Here is a 21152-nt window from a genome sequence, read left to right on the forward strand (position 1 = left end):
CTAAGTGCCACGCAGAGCCCCCTCTCAAAACACAACCACAAACCAGCAAGAGCACTTCAGAATGAATGGAAGGGTTCTGATACCGCTGCAGATGGGCAAATGACTACTGTTCCTGCTGAAATGTGAAACTGTCAGATAAGTTAAAGAGAAGGTCGTTTTCGAAGCTATGGCTGCAAAGACATCTCAATGAACTGAACTCTGGAGAAGGGTGGGCCCTTTCTAAGAGAGGAGATCGTCGGCGACCTCATACCTGTGGGCCACCGCCTGGTCTGGGTATACGGACTAATAAGTGAACCCACCTAAGATAAGGAAAGAGCAGCTAAATCTTTATGATTGTTGGGCTGGTGTGAGAGATTGAATCTGGAAGGGCCTCAGACAGGAAAAACCACTTCTCTTCATATACTAGTTTTCCCACACAGGGACTCCTGCTAAGCATGGTGCAGCTGAACTATTGACAGAAGCCAAGACACAGAAGCAACCTAAGTGTCCATAGACAGATGAATGGATAAAGAGGATGTGGTACATTCCATGTACATCCTCATGTGTACATTCCATTGTACATCTGTACAATGGAATACTACTCAGCCATAATAACAAATGACATAATGCTATTTGCAGCAACATGAATGGACCTAGACATTATCACATTAAGCAAAGGCAGAGAAAGACAAATACCATATGATACCACTTATATGTGTAATCTCAAGTGTTACATAAATGGACTTATTTACAAAACAGAAATAGACCCACAGTCACAGAAAACAAACTCATGGTTTCCAGAGAGGAAAGTGGGGGAGGGATAAATTAGGAATTTAGGATGACCAGATACAAAGTACTATATATAAAATAGATAAGCAACAGGATCTACTTTATAGCACTTAATATAGGGAACTATAGTGTCTTATAATAAACCATAATGGCAAAGAATTTAAAGAATATGTATGTACAGAGGTCCATATACATATATAACTGAATCACTTTGCTGTATAGAGGAAACTAACACAACATTGTAAAGCAATTATATTTCAATTTTAAAAAAAGATGTAGCTGAGAGCAGGGCTGAAAGTAGAGAGCAATCTTGGTGGTTTTGCAGTGCTTGGCTCCCAATGTACTGGTGGGGAGAGTGGATTGACCTCATTCTAAAACTAGTTGAAACCAGAGGGCTGAAATTAAATAAAACCGCTAACAGAGTCCTTATCAAGTTCTGAGAAGGTCAAAATGGTCAGCTCCTGGTCACAGGTCCTTGTTTGGGAAAGGGTTACATTCTCCGGGGGTGGGGGTGGGGGAACTATCATGTACCTCATCACATATCAGATATGGCATAAAATTAAAAATTTTAAGATACAAAAAGCAAACAAAGAGATCCATAATCAAGAGAAACATGAGTCATTAGAAGCAGACCCAAAGATAACCCAGGGTTAGAATTAGCATAAAGACTGTAAAACAACTGTTTAACCTACGCTACAAGAAACACAAAGGTCATTCTTCAGGCTAAAAGGAAACGATCACAGATGAAAGCCTAGATCTGGAATAGGGGAATGAGAAGTACTTAAAATGTTAAATCTATGACCGATATAAAACAATCTTAAAAGTTTTCTTAAAAAGTCTCCAGCTTAAAGAAAAGATAATAGCAAACCATGGGGAATTAAAATATACAGAAGCAAAGCAAATGACAATAATAGCAAAAGGAAGGGAGAAGAAAAGTGAGTGGGATCAAACAGCTGCATATACAAAAATATACAAAATATATAAAATGTACAATGAGGGACTTCTCTGGGGATCCAGAGGTTAAGAATCTGCCTTGCAAAGCAGGGGATGTGAGTTTAATCCCTGGAAACTTAGGCAATGTTAGGCAACTAAGATCCCACAGGCTGAGGGCCAGCTAAGCGTGCAAGCCACAACTAGAGAGCCAGTGTGCTCTGGGGCCTGTGTGCCACAACTACTGAGCCTGCACATCACCACTGGAGTCCATGCACCACCACAGAGGATCCCCCACGATGCAGTGAAGATCCTGACGCAGCCAAATTAAAAAACCAAAGGTAGCTAGTAGTAATCCAAGGTAGATTGAGGTATGTTCAAGATGAGTATTATAATCCCTAGGAAAACTACTAAAAAGATAAAACAAACAGATGTGGCTAAAAAGCCAACAGAGGAGGTAAAATGGAAACCAAAAAACAATTGAACAATCCAAAAAAAAAATGAGAAAGGAAGAACAAAGCATCATAGAACAGACAGGGCCAGTGGAAAACAACAGTAAGATGGTAGATTACATCTATGTATATGGACAAAAATACACTAATAAAGTGAAACACTAATAATTCTCGTCAAAATGGATAAAAAACAAGACCCAACACTATAATATTTTTACAAAAAAATGCTTTAAATATAAGCATGCGTACACTGAAAGGAGAAAGATATTAATAGAAAATGATAAATCATACAAATACTAACTTATGATAGTTCCTATATTCCTATCAAATTTACTCCATGGTGAAATAACACAAAAATAAAATGATGACCTCATCAAAAAGACACAACAATCCTTAATGTATATGCATTTATGGCACATCCACACACACAAAGCAAAATTTGACAGAACTAAGAAGAACAATAAAGTCACAATCATAAGTCAGAGACTTTTAACTTTTCTCCCTCACATTCATTGGTAGGAAAAGCAAAAAAAAATTGGGATGTCTCTGGAATATTAGAACAGCATATTAACCAACTCAACTTAATTGGACTGTTGATGCTTTCACTGTACAAGACACATTTTTTCAAATGCATATGGTACATTTACCCAAATAAACCATATGTCAGGGCATAAAGCCAGGCACAGTGTCTGGCACATGACCAGGGCTTAATGAATATTTATTAAAGTGTACTACAGTCAGCTGAATTATGAAACTTAAAAAAACAACGGTTCAACAGGAATCTAGATCAGCTGAGATGCCTCTGTATCCCCTATGGATGCAAATGGACTGTTCTGAGGGGATGCCCTGTGCTGTGTGGGTCAGGGGGACTTTCACCATGTTCTGTCTTGCTTGACCCCTCCTTCCCCAGCCCCAGTCTCTGACCCCAGCCCTGGGGAGATCCAAGTGTCAGATTTGCTGAATCCAAGCTATGACTTTGACTCACACACACATCATAAATTTTAGTTGATTTCAAACTCTGCCTCGGCTGAAGAGCTCAGGGCTAATAAAAGCCCTGGTCCCTAGTATTTCTGAATTTCATAATGGAGATTAAATTAAAGAATGACATTACCACCATTTTCTGAGCATCAACTGTTGTCCCAAGCACAGGACTTTACAATATCTATTTACTCTTCACCTAACCCTGAAAATATGGATCATATTTCTATTTTACAGATGGCATCTCATACAGACATGTATCAGAGAGATTAAGTAAACAGCTCAAGGTCACCAAGCTTCAAGTGGCAGAACTGACTTTCCAGCCCATGGAATGCCTGCTTCTAAAGCACCCTGGAAAGTGATCTGTGGTCCAGAAACAGATGGGAGTCACACACATAGGAAGCCTGGAAAGAATCCAGCCTGGCTCTTCTGAGTTGGGCAAAAGGAGGTCTCAGTTTTAGGCATATGTTGTAAGAAATCTAAATGCCTGAGCTTTGGAAAAGAACTGAGATCAAACCCCAGCTCTGTGCTGGGCAGCTGGGCAACCCTGGAGAGGTCTGTCAGCCTCTTTGAGCACAGACTTTCTCTTCTACAAAATGAAAATGATACAGAGTCAAGTGGGATTGCAGGGGTGGCAGTCAGCCCAGAGACACATAGGATGCTGACCTGAGAAGCCTCCAGCTAAAAGGGCAGCCTGTCCCTCCTGTGAGTATTAGTTCTGTATGATATTTTTTGGGCGGGGGGGGGAGCCTAGTATTTCTAACTACCTGAAACAACAATGTGTTTGTTGACTTGTCACCTGTTTTCTCTATTAGAACAAAGCTACACAAGGTCACGGACCTCATCCATCTCATTTACCGTTAAGTTTCCCAGAGCCAGCCATGGGTGTTCCAATAAAGTAATTTTCCAATAAAGTCAATAAAGGACCATTGTTACTGTTGGGCATGGGTTGGCTGGAGGTTCAACAGAGTCTTGACAACTTCTAAAAGGTCTGATTCTGCTCCAAAAAATCAGTCACCAAGTATGCTCAGATTCTAAAAATTAAAAATGTGTGCTTGGTCATTGTCTTTAAAATTTTTTCACACTCTGATAAAATCTGGTAAACTGCTAAAATGTCCCATCTGACATCTAGAAAATCAAGTAGCTGATTCATATAACAAGTGGGCATCTCTTCTAATCTTAAAAGTTTGGGATGGGGAGAGGTTTGTGAGAGGTGTGCCTGACTTCCCATTCTGCTTTTTAATGGTGCACACATTAGCGATGCTTTTGAAATGAAAATGTGGCAAGGCACATGAGATAGAGATTCAATTATTACAGCTGCCACATAGCTCGAACACCAGCTTCATCCCACGGTCAGCTGATGGAAATGTAGTTTCTGAATTATAGGTAAGGAAAACAAGACATACGGCTTCCAACTCCGGGAAATGTTCTAGAAACTGAGCCACGTAAGTCACGATGGACTGCTCATCTGGTGTGTCAACCATGATGTCTGTTAAGAGAAACACAGGAGTTAGAAGGACATGCAAAACACAGGTTTTATTTTATCTATTTTTACACTTTTTTAATTTTTAAATTTTCCACCTTTATCAAGGTATAATTGAAAAATAAAAATTGTATATATTTAAGGTGTACAACATGATCATATGACATACATAGATATTGCAAGATGATTCTCACAGTTGAGTTAATTCTCACATCCATCATTTCACAGTTACCTTATTTTGATGTGCTGAGAAAACTTAAGATCTACTCTTTGAGCAAATTTCTAGTAGACAATACAGTGTTATTAACTATAGTCACTATATTTATGTTAGACTTGCCAGAACTTATGAAAGTTTGTATGTTTCCCTACTTCTTCCACTCCACTATCAACCCCCAGCTCCTGGTAACCACCATTATACTCTCTGGTTCTGTGAGTTTCCCTTTTTTAGCTTCCACATATCAATGAGATCATGTAGTATTTATTTTTCTGTGTCTGGCCTATTTCAATATAATGTCCTCCAGGTTCATTCGTGTTGTTACAAACGGCAGAATTTTCTTCTTTTCATGGCTGAATGATATCTCATTGTATATACATGGCATTTTCTTTATCTATTCATCCACTGATGGACACTTAGGTGGTTACTATGCTTTGCCTACTGTGAATAATGCTTCAATGAACACTAGTGTGCAGATATTTCTTCAAGACTGTAATTTCTGTTCCTTTGATTTTGTTTATTTTGTTTTGGGGGTTTTCTGGTTTTTTTCTTGGCTGCACTGTGAACCTCATGGGATTTTAGTTCCCTGACCAGGGATTGAACTCTGGTCCACGGCAGGGAAAGCACCAAGTCTTAACCATTGGATCACCAGGGAATTCACAAGCTTGTTTCCTTTAAGTTTAATTTCCTTTGAACATATGTTCAGTAGAAGGTTTGCCAATATTTTGGTCACCTGATGCAAACAGTTTACTCGCTGGAAAAGACCCTGATGCTGGGGAAGATTGAGGGGAGGAGGAGAAGGGGGTGATAGAGGAGGAGATGGTTGGATAGTCACGTCCATGACTCAATGGATACAAACTTGGGCAAACTCTGGGAGACAGCGAGGGACAGGGAGGCCTGGCGTGAGGCAGTCAATGGGGCTGCAAAGAGTCGGACACGACTGATTGACTGAACAAGAGAGTTTGCTGGACCACATGATTGTCTTTTTAAATTTTTTGAGGGCTCTCCATGCAGTTTTCCATAAGAGCTGAACCAGTTTACATTACCACAAAAAGAACACAGAATTTTCACATGGGATCCTGGGATGCTTCACGGTGAAAGATCCCACAGACCAGGGAGGGTTTTTTCTCTTTATTTTACACGTCAGGAAATTTAAGGCCTTTAAGGGAAGGGGGATGATTTGAGTAGTGAAGCCTCACACTTGGCTGATGAGCAGAGAAGCTGGGATGGAGAATCCAAGACTCCTTGTACCCAAGATTCTGTTATTCCCTGCTGTCCGAGTCCTTCCCTGTGAGTAGCCAGTTCACTGCCCATCCCATCAGTGAGTCTGCTGAGCTGAGACCCTTACACACTGCCAGAGAGAATCCTAAATAAGCCTGACCCACATGGAATATGATTTGATAGAGATTTTATAGAGATGCCTTAAAAAGGTGTGTACTTTCTAGCTGCGTCATTCCACAGATGGGACCTAGTCTTGGAGTAAATAATCTGAGACGCACACTGAACTTTATCTTATAAGATGTTCATTGCAGCATTATATACAAGACTATTCCAAAACAACCTCAACATCCATCAGTGGTAAAGAGTTAAGTACACTTTGGTATGCCCACTAGATGGACCATTATGCAGCCAATAAAAACATATAATGAAGACATCCTAGCAGCATGCAAAATACTTATGTCACAATTAGAATGTTTAAGTTAAAAAAAGGAAGATACACGTTATGTGGTACCCTGGATGGGAGGGGAGTTTGGGGGAGAATGGATACATGTATATGTATGGCTGAGTCCCTTTTGCAGCTGAAACTATCACAATATTATTTGTTAATTATTTGCTAGCCAGTACAAAATAAAGGTTTTTTTTTTTACAAAAACTTTTTTTTTAAAAAAGTAGAAATGCTTGTTTAATACAAAAGAAAACAGTAGAGGAGGAACATAAAAAAATCAAAATGATATGAGATGTCTTGACAATTAAACAGAAAATGGGTAGTAATGGAAAGAAGCATGGGAGGCTGCAGGCTGTGAACTTGGTTTGTAGCCACGCAGATGTTCACACATGATTATCACAGAATCACAAAAATGCATGCTTGTTTCATGCATTTTCCTACATGCATGATGTATTTCACAATAAAATAAAAGTTATAAAATCCTTAAAGAAAAAAAAAAAGGAAGAGACAAAGTCATACATACACTGAATGATCCCAATTACATTAAAAAATTGTATTTAGATACAAAGAAAAACACTGGGGAAATGATGTCAGTGGCAGGGATACAGGAGATATAAAAATGACTTCATTAGATGTTTCTGTATTCTCCAGAATTCCCATGTGAACAGAAGGTGTTACAGGTTAAAAACAAATTATGAAGAAAGAGAAAGAGAGAGAAGCGCTGCTACCTTCTGGCTCCAGGAGCCTAGGGATGTGAAGGGCATCATGAGCGATGCTGAAAGCCTTCTCCAGATTCTCCCGCATGGAGTCTTCCAGCGCCTGCTTCATGTCCACCAGGCTGGGGTCGATGGCCTTGATCACAGCCAGGAAAGCCAGCCCGCTCCGCCAGCTGCCTGCAAAGTCCTGCACCGCCACGCCATACCTGAAGGGAAGCAGCAGCTGCAGCAGGCATGTAAACAGACTCAGGGATGCCTCGCTGGCCTCCAAGTGGGGCCGGGAGCTGCTGACCTGGCGAGGACTAGATGCCCCGGGCCCTGAGTCTCAGGACAGCTGCACTGACCCACCCATGTTTCCATGTCCAGACAAACCCAACAGGAAGGTTATGTCGCACAAGGAGACATAACAGAACTTGAGCTCCCCCTTCCAGATAGATACATAAAGCCTTCATTTAACACATGATTCCTTTTATCAGTGATCTTTGAAATGAAGCAAACATGGGTGTGTCGTGTCATAAAATGGAGCCAGAAAGTTCAAGTTCACACCCTGGCTGCCCCTCCATGCTTCCAGCGCTGTGGCCTTAGGCAGATCACGTACTTGCTTAGCCTCAAACTTATAAAACAGAGCAGTCACGGGGAAGTGTTAGGTTGAATCCGCCCCCAGAGTGGCCAGACCACGTGGACCATGTGTGATGTAGGTGCCCCACAGAAGCCACTCAGTAAGTGCTAGCTAATGTCATGACTCATAGAAATAAAATTACAACTTTAAAAGTGACAAAGAGAGGTCATCCTGTATTAATTTCCTTTAGACTCCATCCCTTGAGAGCCCCTCTTCCCACTGCCAGATTCCCTACTGGGGTCACTGAACGCTCTTAAAAAAACACAAATATCTTTTTGTTTAGATATTTGTGGAGATTCATAAGAAGTTGCAAAAGCAGTACAAAGGGACCTTGGTACCCATCATCTGCTTCCCTCAACACAGCGTCTGATGTCACAGGCGAGTGCCATCAGAACCAGACACCGACGTGGGTCCAGGCCTACGAGCCACAGATGAGCCAGGGCTAGTTACAAGCCACGGACTAGGATTTCATCGGTTTCACTGTCACGGGTGTGGCGGAAGTGCCAGGACACTTTGTCTCAAGCACCCATTCCTGTGATCCCCGCCACAATGGCCACACAGACTGTCTTCCCTGAAACAGCCTTCCTCTCCATTACAGTCACCCTAACTCCTGGCAGTGAGCTCACTTCTGGTTTATTTATTTTAAAACAACACTTAATGGTTGTTCACGTTAATCAACTCTATCATGTTCAACCCCTTAATCAAAACCCCCAAGATCTAACCCTCCCTCCCATCTTTTATTTTTCCTGGCACGTTTTATTTCCATATACTGGGAAGATGGGATCTGATGCTAAGTGCTTATGAAGTGCTGGTACTCTGCTTTCACGGAGTTTATTTCATTTAACCCTAACTCTCCCATAAGGGGGTGAGTAGCAAGTCACCATCTTATAGGTGTAGCTTAGAGAGGAGACTGATGCACCAGGTCTTCCCAGTCTGGCAGGGGTTAAACACAAGTCCAAGGATTTGGTTCCAGTTCACCTGTCTCAGTGTTGGAAGGGCCAGACCTGACTCTGATAGGTTGCAGCCTTGATTTGTTACTTGCTTTTAAGTAGGTACAGACCCTGAAAGATACCCAGAAGCTTAATAATAAGCATGCTAAGTTGCTCAGTCGTGTCCGACTCTTTGTGACCCCATGGACTGTAGCCCGCCAGGGTCCTCTGTCCATGGGATTCTCTATGCATGAATACCAGAGTGGGTTGCCATGCCCTCCTCCAAGGGATCTTTCTGAACCAGGGATCAAACCGGCATCTCTTATGGTCTCCTGCATTGAAAGGTGGATTCTTTACCACTAGGACCACCTGGGAAATCCATGATAATAAACATGTCCATGTTACTAGGATCCACGGGCCAACCCCACTTAGGGATTTAAAGTGGTAAAGATCCCTTGGATTTCTATTCAAATTGTCCCATCAGCTTTCTGCAAACCAAACACTGAGCAAGTACAGTTTTGTGCAGAGACACAGAAAGGACAGAGTTCCCTGCTCTGAGAGTCTAAGTGAAGCGCCAGGCATGTAATGGACACAGAGCTGAGTAAACAGTGACGCCCCCTTCCTCCGCCCTTCTCCCTCTCCCTGGTAGCAGCGTGGGGTGCTGGGGAGCAGGGCATGGGGCTTACTTCCTCGTTTTCCTCTGCACCCAGGCCAACAGCGTCCTGATGGCTTTCCTCTGGTCTTTCACCGAGATTGCTGCGCTCCTCTCTGCGGTGGGTGTGGGCGGGAAGGAGGAGTCTGAGTCTGTGCCCCCCGAGCCGGGTGACAGGCTGGAGGATGGAGAGTTTCTGCTGAGGTTGCCCGTGAGCTCTTTAATCTGGAAGGAAAATGACGTTTCAGACTCAGCATGGGCTCTCTTGGACCCCGGCTGGAGGGATCAGCTCACGCAGAACTGAATACTCCTTCCTGAGGGTTGGCTGTCAGTACTCATGATGGCCAGGCTGTTTCGTGTGGCTTGTGGTGTATGCACGGATGCGTAGCAGGGAGAATCATCTCTTCCTGGAGTCTGTCTAGCTCTGGGCAGAAGCTGCTGCTGAGGGCCTCCTAACCTGGCTCCACCTCTGTGTACATCATTTTTACTCTTGGGAGGGCCATTAAATAGTGAGCCATCATTTTCTCTTTCAAAAGAGGGGGATTCTAGAAGATGAATTGTCAGCTTACTCCCTCCTACTCAGGGAAAATAACTTGACCACAACTTGAAGTAACCCCTTCACACTCCAGCCCCAGACCCCCTCCCTCGTCTATAAAATCTGCATTTTCAGACAGATGCTGAGGGTGTGAAGGCTGCAAGGTCTCCCCTGTTACACATGCCTCTTCCTAAAACTGTCTTTATAGAGGCTTTCTAATCGTCTCTGATGAACACTTGTCATGTTAGGAGAGTAACTCTACCTAGTTCAGTTTTTGGCTGGAAGTATTTCCCTGGCTCTTGGGACCCTTTAGAAGAAAACTACTTTTCCAAGTAAATATTTAATTCTTTAAGTCCCAAGAGAAGAACAGAGCTCACACCACTTTTAGAATCACAGGGACTCAAAATCTTTAGCAACCAAGATTCCTTTGGTTCTTTTCTAGGAAAGAGAAAAGGCAAAATCTGTCAGAAACGAAATCTCACTGTCTCCCATGATCCGGGCCCAATGCTGTATTGGCAGAGATGACTGATGTGTGTTATGGGAAAGAAGTGATTTTACCTGGAAGAAGAGGATTATGTTCCAAATCAGCCCAAGAACCAAAGAGGGGTTGCCATCTGCTATTTCTGCTGCGTCAATGCTAACCAGCTTTACCTGGAGAGAAGCAATGTATGAGCTTAAAGACAGGGTCCAAGTAGGTTGTAACACATTATTTCCGGATGCTCTTGTGGGCCTGTTTCTCTTTCTTACCCGTGCTGTTTGGTGATGCCACAGGGCACCTCTCGGGGACCCCAACATGCAAAAGTATACACAAGTGTGTCTAATAACAGTACATAGTGCTTCCCATTAACAGACACTATTCTCAGAGTATTAGCTCTGTTTGTCTTCACAACAACCCCACAACACAGATTCTTCTATTATCTCTGTACTTCAGGTGAAGAAATTCCAGAGAGGTCAATGGAAAGTGCCCAGGACACACAGCTAGTAAGAAAGACATCTTTTTCCAAGAACAGATGGTACATGCCCAGGGTCTGTCTGCATGCTACACTAACACCACCAAACCTCCAGATTTAACATGTCTTTGGACAAACACAGAGTACTGACATCAATGATCATGGCCCATGATGGCTAAGACAGTTCAGTTCAGTCTCTCAGTCGTGTCCGACTCTCTGCAACCCCATGGACTTCAGCATGCCAGGCTTCCCTGTCCATCACCAACTCCCAGAGCTTGCTCAAACTCATGTCCATCGAGTCGGTAATGCCATCCAACCTCTCTCATCCCCTTCTCTTCCTGCCTTCCATCTTGCCCAGCATCAGGGTTTTTTCCAATGAGTCAGTTCTTCGCATCAGGTGACCAAAGTATTGGAGCTTCAGCATCAGTCCTTCCAATGAATATTCAGGATTGATTTCCTTTAGGATGGACTGGTTTGATCTCCTTGCAGTTCAAGGGACTCTCAAGAGCCTTCTCCAACACTGCAGTTCAAAAGCATCAATTCTTCGGCGCTCAGCTTTCTTTATGGTCCAACTCTCACATCCATACATGACTACTGGAAAAACCATAGCTGGTGTTGGACAGGGAAGTTGGAGTTGGTGCTGGACAGGGAAGCCTGGCGTGCTGCAGTCCATGGGGTCACAAAGAAGTGGACACAACTGACTGGCTGAACTGAGCTGATCCAGTTCACCCATTTAAAGCACACAATTACATGGTTTTTTAGTGTTACCATAATTTTAGAGCATTTTCATCACCTCAAAAAGAAATCTTGTACCCTTTACCTGTTACCTGTCTAATCTCCAAATTCCTCTCCACCTTGAGCAAACACTCATCTGTCTTCCGACTCAAGAGATTTCCCTGTGCCGGACATATCACAGGAATAGAGTTCTAGAACAAGTGGTCCTTTTGGTCCAGCATCTTTCATAATGTTTTCAAGTTTCATCCACAATGTAGCTTGTATCAACACTCCCTTCTTTTTCAGGGTGGAATAATATTCTGCTGCATGGACAGACCATACTTTGTTCATCCCTTGGTCCATGGATGGGCATCCGGGTTGCTGTCACCTTTGGGCTATTATGAATGATGGTGCTGTGAGCTGTGTCATGCCCTTTGGTCCCCACCATCTGAACCGCCTCCTAGGTTGGGTCTTTCCCTACAGGATGGAAGGCAGAGCCCACCTCCCTCTTCAAAAGCCAAAACCACTTTTCTCCGCCCTTGGCCGCCAGGACAGGGGTGAGGATGTAGGCTTATCAGCCCAGGCCTTTGAACCTGAATGAGTGACGCTGAGAGTTCCTTCCAGGGGCTGTGGGAGTGGGGGCAGAGGGACAGGGTAGTGGCAGCCGTGCCCACGTGGGTCCTTGCGTTCAGAGGCAGCGGGGCTCTGCAGTGGTCCTGGCATTTAGCAGTCTTGGGCTCCGCCCCTGATTCCCCAGGCTTTGAGGTCATCCTGTGACTCCTTGGCATCCTTTCAACACATCCCTTTGCTGCTTCTATCAGCCCAGATTAGATCCCCTTATGACCCAGGAGCGCCAAACGAATAGCACTTTGTGATGACGTCCTACTGTACGTGCCGACGTGTCAGGCGAGCTGAGGGCTTTTCACCCAGAGTAACTGATGAAACTTAATGAAAGGGAAACTTTGGAAATTTTATCTCTCTAGGGCCATTCCCTCCCATTTTTGAAGGACATGAAGCAGAGTTCAAAACACAGAAAAGGCTAATTTAAGTCTGGAAAGTTCTATCAAAGAGGACAGAATTACGTGATTTTCCTCTGGCTCAGTTAGCCCCCTTCTCTGCCTTGCTTCTGCCACATTCTGAGTGCTAAGAACAAGTTTTACACCCTGACATGCTCACTGTACTCCTTTTAAAATTAGAGGGTAATTGCTTTACCATATCGTGATGGTTTCTGCCATACATCAACCTGAATCCGCCATAGGTATACATATGTTCCCCGCCTCTTGAACCATGCCCCCACCTCCCGCCCCATCCCACCCCTCTAGGTAGTCACAGAGCACTAGCTTTTCACTGTACTCTTAACCCCCAAAGTGAAAAGGAAAATGTTAACTACATTCTGAACATCTGAGAGCCACTCAGCATTTCTGCCCTTCCCACACCCAGACATCCACCGGAGTTTTCATCCTGATGGAACTGGAGGAGCGGGTGGGCAGGGAATCAGGGACTGCATCTCGCCTGATGGATTAGCTGTATCTCGACTGATGGAGCTCCGTTAACATTTCAACTTGTTCCACCTGACCGTCTTAGCAAGGGACCCCTTTGCCCGCGTCTCTTGTGACCAGCACTAGACTTCAAATCATGTCTTTTTTTTGTCTCAGGGGAGGCTCTGTGAACAAGATGTGTTTCAGATACTTACATTGCTATCTTCCAAAAACTTAAGTGCTTTCGCTATGTTGTTTAACCGAAAAATACGATGGGATGAGGATTTGTACTCGTGTAGCTGTAACACAAAACAGGACGGCACAACAGTTAAGCCCAGACAGGCACTCGTTCCCAGCAGCGCCATTGGAGGCGCTTGTCTTCTTTCCTTACCTTTTCCACATGAATCTCAAGAGAAGGACGGGGCTCACAGCAGAGCCTGCATGGACCACATCCAAACCCATGCATGGGGCCCCGGCACACACAACCGTAGTCTCAGGGGTCCCCAAGGGTCGCCTTATTTATGGTTCCTGGGGCCAAACTCACTTGAGCTGGTGAGGGAGGGGAACCCGGGGGTTAAACAGGGGGCAGATTTGTCAAATTTCCCTCTCTCACCCAGCTCCTGGCTTTTGATACGCCTCCCTCCCCCAGAGACTGTCGGTGACATGCTCTCCTCTCTGCGCTGATGCCGTTTGTCAAGGCAGAGAGCGCCAGCCGGGAGCGTCACCCGCAGCTGCTAAATCATCCAGCAAACCCTCCCCGGAGGCCACAGATGTTTCTGTTTTCTGGCCAAGGGCTTGGTGGACATGCATCCCACGTCAGAGAGAGAGAGGGAGAGAGAGATGGAGACAGAGACAGAAGCACAGAGAGACAGAGACACCAAGAAAGAGACAGACACAGAGAGACACAGAGAAACCCAAAGAGGAAGAGAGAAAGGGGCTTGCAGAAGCAAAAACTCTGACAACGCTCGTTGCACACGCTAGGAGCACCGGCAAAGGAAACTCATCCTGAAACGGAAGCCCATCCCTGATCCTTGGGGTGAGTGCTTCACACTAACGGGCAAGCCAGTGGGTATCCCTTGCACATGGTATGAACTGCCAGGGGAGCTCACGGGTGAGGTCTTGGCTGTTCTCGGCTGGACTCCCGGATCAAACACTCCCAGCAGAGTCTCCCCTCCCACCGAGGCTATAGCAGCTCCCGATTAGTGCCCAGGCAACAAAGTGGGAGCCTGGGCTGCTAGCAACACAGAACCAGGGACTAGAATATGGTTTTTCAGGAAGCCTTTGGAGGACTATGCTGCCAGCCCACTGTGAGATCAGTCAAGAAACCAAGTACTCTTTCCACCACAGTGGGTCTGCCCTTCATGAGAATTCGTGTCACTTGGCACAGCCCCCTTGGAGGTGGCTACTGGGAGAAGAAAGGCAAGAAAGTGGTGAGGGCTTGGGGAAAACTCCAGCTGCCGAGAGCTGAGAACTGAAGTCGGAGCTCTTGACTTTAAACCCAGCGTTAAGAGCAAACCCAGAGAGGTTGGCATGGGCTGAACTGTGGTTTGGTAGAGCTGGGGCCCTACAGAGACACTTTCGTATCAGCCACACTGGATCACGTGGGCCAATCAAACACTGGACTCTAGAGCCCATTTCTCAAAATTGATACCTCTGGTACTCTAACCAGATCATTGGATGCCCCCCCCCAAAACAAGAAATATCTGGCAGCGCCTCGGGACATTTCTGGTTGTCACACCTGCGGGTGCTACTGGTACCCAGTGGATAGAGACCAAGGATGCTGTCACACATCTGGCAATGACCAGGTCAGCCCCCACAGTGAAGAACTACCCCCCCTGAAATGCTAACAGTGGACTTCCCTGGTGGTACAGCAGATAAGAATCTGCCTGCCAATGCAGGGGACATGAGTTCAATCCCTGGTCCGGGAGGATTCCACATGCCTGGGAGCAACTAAGTCCGGGCACCACAGCCGCTGAGTCCATGCTCTAGAACCCATGAGCTGCAACTATCGAAACCTATGTGCCCTGGAGCCTGTGCTCCACAATAAAAGAAGCCACCGCAATCAGAAGCCCAAGTACCGCAACTAGAGAAAGCCTGCATGCAGCAATGAGGACTCCATGCGATCAACTAAGTAAATAAATTAAAAATTAAACAAAACAAAACAAAATGCCAACAGTGCTGAAGCTGTTAAACACTGCTCGGTGAATCAGGGAGACAGGACTGACTTGCACACGTCAGAACCAGGCAATGTGGAGCACGTTGGCAGAGATCCAAATTGGAATGAACCTCAAGACCAGCTGGCTCAATTCAGTTTCAGCCATACTCACAAGAAGGTTTTAGAATTCTGTGTATCTAGCTTTAGCCGCAGGGTGAATTTATAGAATCTGGTTGATAAGATGTCTTTCTCGTCCATATTCCTGAATCTTAGCTCTCATTCTAGTTAATTGAATGGCTGGCCCGCTAAACACTCTCTATCCAGTTAAAATCTTCAGCTTTGGACTCACAAAAAACATGGGGCATTTATTTACTTACCAAGGTATATTTGCTTAGTTATACATGATTATATCAGTCTTAGTCACTGAGAAAGGAATGTTACCCTCCCAAGTTTCCCATCATAGGAACTTATGGATGGCCAGATATATGTACAGACACAGAGATCTGTATGGAAAAGAACTACGGGCAGCATTTTCCTTTGACTTTTATCTCTTCCCAACCCTTCTGGAAGATACGTACCAGATTCCGCCCAGACAGGACTTCTAACAAAGCCATTAATATTTTGCCATCTTGTATATCAACGAATAAATCTTTAACTTCTAGAGGTGGGTTGCACTGCAGAAGAGGGGGAAAGAAAGTAGCCGATCAGTGATCCGGAGAAAAAACCTGCAACATCCAGAGCTGCCTACGGGCATCCGAGGAGGTAGTAACCCTCTCTCCCCGGAGATGGCGATGCATAGGCAGGGGTTGTGCCGGGGAGTCCCCGAGGAGGCTCCAGGTGGAAAAAGCCAGAAGCCCAACTGCTTTCCTCTCTGACCTGGGGAGGTCCGAGGGACACCGTGTCCTATCCACCCAGAGCTTGGCTAGGTGTGGCCTGGGGTGCGTGGGGCCAGTGGGAACCTGTTAGTCAGCTGTCCCAGCACAGGGCCTTGCAAACCATGCTCCCCGGAACCCTAGGCTTCAGCAGAGCAGCTTCAGGGACCCCACTGGGGGGAGGGGGTTCCAAAAGGAGACCAACCCACTACATTTACCTGCCATCAGCTCTTACTGGCTTTTATTTAGAGTTCCAGGTAAGACCATGCTTACAGAAAGGCTTCTGTTGACTAAACAAACTTGATAAAAATTTTAATGCAGGATGGTTAGGACTTACTGAATCTTGGGGGCCAGGGGCCAGGAACCTGCATTTTTAATTACCACCTCCCTCCCGCCCCCCTAGCATGAATGGAGCTCCCCTGGGGGCTTAGTGGTAAAGAATCCACCTGCAATGAAAGAGACGCAGGTTCGATCCCCGGATTGAGAAGATCCCTGGAGGAGGAAATGGCAACTCACTCCAGTATTCTTGCCTGGGAAATCCATGGATAGAGGAGCCTGGCGGGCTACAGTCCATGGGGTCATGGAGTGTCAGACACACCTTAGCAACTAAACAACAACAACAACCAGCATGGATTCTATTTACTTTTTGGTATTGGAATCTTTGGAAGCATTAGAACATTTCAGCTGGGTACTCACTCTCTCTGCTTTTGGGTACAAGGAAGGGGGGTTGTTCCCATTGGAGACGGGATTAATGGGGTGAGGGCAGGGGGTGGCTTCTGTCACCAGCCAGGGAGCCAGGGAACTATTGGAGTTGTGGCCCGGGCACCCTTTCCTCGGGGAACTCCCATCCCGTGAAAGCCTCGGAGGGCCTGTGTTTTCTTTTTCTATTCAGGAAGGTGGCATTTCCTGACCTCTTATATGAGCCCCCCACCCACACCCCTAGGTAGTCAAAACACAGGGCAATTCCACCCACAGGTGCACAGAAGAGGGTTCTGCTTCAGGGACAAGAGCGACTTTGAACCCAGAGGCAAATTATTTTCTTTGCACATTCCCGCTGCTCCTCAGGAACATTCCACACGGAGCACGACGGCATCAGGTTACCAAGACTCATAGGGGAATGTTATTCCTGCTAACGCAGGGCAGAAACGGCACAAGACCCGAACAAAAACAGCCCCTGATAGATGGACTCACAGCATTTCCAGTTATCAGCCCCAAGCGTAGCCGAGCCATGCCTTGGAGCTGAACCAGGAGGGTCATTCCCACTGACAGTGTCTGTAAGAGCCCCCAGCCCAGCAGCGGCAAGCAGGGCCTTGGCCGGCAGCCATCCGCGTGATGGCAAGAGGAGAAATTGAACCCACTCCAGTGAAAACACTCCTCGGGGTTCCAGACGTTCCGTGGGCTTCATGAGATTGGTATGGCCAAGTAAACAGCACCCCCAGGGGTTTCTTCATGATCTAACTCCTTCGGTAAATTAAGGATTTTTTCCAGAAGCCAGAGAGTCCGTAAATATTTCTGACAGCCTTCAAATTGCAGCTAAGCCCACTTCCCCGAGGAGTTCCTCGGTTTCCTTTACATGAAAGGTTGTTCTTGAAAGTCTCAAGGTTGGAAACACGGCTGTGAATTTTGCCCTGTGTGTTAGGCATCAGTTTCAAATGCTGTCTGATTTATCTTCAGAGTTGGTGCTACCCACCTGCCTTGAAACAGGGGCAGAAGCGTGGCCGGAGAGAAAATTCTGGATGTGATAAGGCTAACAGAGATTCATTTGGGGGTTGAGTTGATGCATGAGTATTTGCTCTATTAACCCTCCGTGCTTTTCTGTATTTATTTTTTAATTTATAAAAGGGAAGAAAGAAAGAAATATGCCCTGGCTAAGCTCCGTCCACCAGGAGGAATTTCCAGTTACCCTGACACACATCAGGCATTAATTTAGGAGTTCGGGGAACTCAGGTTTTGGGAACGGTTTTCCTTTTTTTCCAAAAATAACACTTCACTTTATGAACGCTGCCGAAAATGCACCAATAGTCAAAACAACGGGCAAACGATTTATAATGCTTCATCCGTGATGTAGAGAGTTTTTGCCCTGGAGATTTGAGGAACCTCCTGGGCTGAGTGGAGCCCATTCTAGAGGTGGGGAGCAGAAGTGTGGGTGGTCAGGCAGCTACTGGGGAAATACTATAGGACTAAAGCTCACACTACGTGAATTAGAATGTCAGTCAAGAGCGCCACTTCCTAAAATGCCACATTTATTTTCTCTGCTTTCTAATCATTTTAGTGATTTTCCTCTATGAACCTTTCTTTGGGGAGAACTCTTAAGGGCAATCAATATTACCCTTGTGCCTTTTAAGAGGAGAAGAAAGAAGAAATGTCACTGAAGAGGAATCCTTGAATACCGCCACAAGCTTTGAAACATGCGAGACTACTGCTTGGGTCTATTGGGAGAACCAGATCGTGGAATTTAAGAAGATGCGAAGTGAGTAAAATGAATCCTCATAAATCAGCTTTCTTGTAAACGAGAAAAAGAATCTCTCCTTCCCCAGCCCCGGGGGCAATTTAGAATGTTCTTCCCCTGGAGGCTAAGCTAGTGGTGAGGAGGGTTTGGATTTCTATGCCTCTGAACGGTTCATTTATCCATTTCACATCCTGCCCCTCCTCCGCTGCTCATCCTTCTGTCTGGTTCAGACACTTTTGTTTTAGGGTTTGTGTGCCTGAGAGGCTGGCAGACAAAATGTGGTTGGATGTTGCTTGGTCAGAGAACGCTGGCAAAAAAAAAAAACAGGGGTGCCCAGGAAGAAAAGGGGTCACCAAATTGAATATGCAAGGGAAGCCAAAGGAAGAGCTTTCCTCTCTGAGAGTTGTGGGATTACAGGGACACAATTCAATGTCTACAGGCTTCTGGAACAGCATGGGGGTGGGGAGGTGAGGAAGGCTGTCTTGAGGATTAAAGGAGTTGAGTGTCTGATGCACCAAAATGAGCAGATAACACTGTTGATCAATAGCAGCCTTACGTGATGAACCAGGCAATCTGGCTTGGTTAAAAAGTGTCAGGAGTTCTTGCTTAAATCAACCCAAATACCTATACATGGGTCTTAATGAGAGCCTCCCTGACCTCTCCAGACTAGAAGTCAAGATCCCCCTGCAATCCCATGTTTGGGTTATTCAACAATGAATGTTTCCTAACTTCTGCTCATCGCTTCCCATTTAAAGATGGACCCTCTCCTTCCCCAGCTAGGCTGATAACCTCACAAGGCCAGAACCTCATGTCTTACATGTCTTTGCGTTCCAAGTGTGTGTGCATGCGTGCATGCTAAGTTGCTTGTCATGTCCGACTCTTTGCGACCCTATGGACTCTAGCCTGCCAGGCTCCGCCAGGCTCCTCTCTCCAAGGGATTGTTCCCAGCACTGAACTTGATTCTCAGCAATGAGAACACACTCAACAAACACTTAAATGAATGAATGAAAAACACCAACACAACAAGAACACAGAGCATCCCCCTCCCGTCCTCACTGCGCTACTGAACTATGCACCCAGTTATGAAAGCATTGATCATCTAACAACCCAAGTGCCTTGCTTACCTTCTCCAGATGGAGATTTATCCATCGAGTAAAAGTCCGCTTCTGCACATTCTCCCTCTCAACTGAAAATAAAGAGATGCCATTAGCTGGGTGAAAAGAAATACATGCAAAATCCTGCCCTCTTCCCAAGGGGGAGAGTCTACGGAATCTCTGCAGGATGGAGCACCCAGAAGTCCCATAGGTATGGAAACCTTCCTGGAACGCGGTTGGCAAGGCGTTGGCAGCACCTAGAATCCATTTTCTCCAGCCCAACCCCAAGCGCCTTAAACAGATTAAACACCCACAAATTCAGACACAAAGAACAAAATGGTCAGCACAAGCTAACAAGAGCATTGGGGCATCAACTCTCCAGCCCGAGGGCTGGTGGGAAGATACAAATTTAAAGCTCTGGGTGATGGTGCCACACCCCTGCCGCAGAAATGGGTCAGAAGAGCTGGGATGGAGGAGAGGAGGGGAGGTCAGGGACTAGGAACTGGGAGGGGGCTCGGCAATGTGTGGCGGAAAGAATTTGACAGTCCCGGCTTGGCCTCTGGCTTGGCCTCTTAGCCCGTCACCTCCAGCTCTGTGCCCTTGGGCCAGTCGCCTGTCCCCGTATCTGATCCGCCCCGTGAAGATAAGGCCAGCTCACCACCAGGCTGCCGTGAGACTGACCTGTGACCCTGCAGGTCAAGCTCGACACAGTTCCTGGCACGATGGCTGCTCTTTTTTCTTTTCTTTGCAGCTATTATTTTTAGAGTCAGGGAATACTTTGCACTCTCCCCTCCCCACTCCTGGGGCAGGGGAGTTCTGCACAGCTCTAGTGAGGTGGGAGGGCGCCAACTAGACACAGATTTCTCCTCCCAGAGGACAGCATTCCCCCCCACTGCCTCCCAAATAGGTTTTGAAGAAAAGATCGTCCCTTTTCAAGGGTTATTACCATCTGTCTGCCCAGAACTAATTGTGTCCTGGACACTTTGTTTACAACAAGCTTTAAACCTGACAACATCACCTTGCAAAGCAGAAACTAGTATCTTACAGATAAATACCAAGGGGCTCAGAGAAGTACCCTGACGTGCCTTGGGCATCAGTTGGAGAGACAGAACCAAGCATCTGTCTATCCATCCCTCATCAGCCAGCACCCTAGAATTGGAAGACTTGGGTTTGAATTCCAACTCTTCCAAAAACTACGACAAAGGCATCTGCAGTGGTGATGATGACGATTGTAAAAAATATTTACTGAGCACTTGCTACATGGCAGGTACCCAACTATGCACTTTACACAGATTCACTGACTTAATCCTTCCTACAACCCTCTCAGGGAGGGACTATTATACCTTCAAGGTGGGAAAACCGGGGCACTTGCCCAGCATCATGCAATTAGTAAGGGTATGGTTCCCATTTTGCAGATGAAGAAATCAAGGATCAGAGAACGAATAGGCCCCAAAATTGGGACTTGGAACTAGAGTCGGTGCTTTCCCATTCTTTCCCA

At 45.8% G+C, this 21152-nt stretch overlaps 1 protein-coding gene across 6 annotated transcripts in view; it reads right to left on the minus strand.

The window, feature by feature from the left end:
• CLMN (calmin) overlaps positions 1-21152 on the minus strand; it is a 122763-nt gene that overhangs the window by 23478 nt on the left and 78133 nt on the right. For all 6 annotated transcript variants that reach the window (XM_043921613.1, XM_043921612.1, XM_043921611.1 and 3 more), the window contains exons 2-8: positions 19685-19746; positions 15818-15913; positions 13300-13383; positions 10501-10593; positions 9442-9632; positions 7220-7413; positions 4535-4617 (exon numbers count right to left, since the gene is read on the minus strand). In XM_043921613.1, coding sequence (XP_043777548.1) covers positions 4535-4617; positions 7220-7413; positions 9442-9632; positions 10501-10593; positions 13300-13383; positions 15818-15913; positions 19685-19746 — 803 coding nt within the window. The remainder of the gene's footprint in view (positions 1-4534; positions 4618-7219; positions 7414-9441; positions 9633-10500; positions 10594-13299; positions 13384-15817; positions 15914-19684; positions 19747-21152) is intronic.

Source organism: Cervus elaphus, chromosome 13 (genome assembly GCF_910594005.1).
Source record: "Cervus elaphus chromosome 13, mCerEla1.1, whole genome shotgun sequence".
NCBI classification, from domain to species: domain Eukaryota; kingdom Metazoa; phylum Chordata; class Mammalia; order Artiodactyla; family Cervidae; genus Cervus; species Cervus elaphus.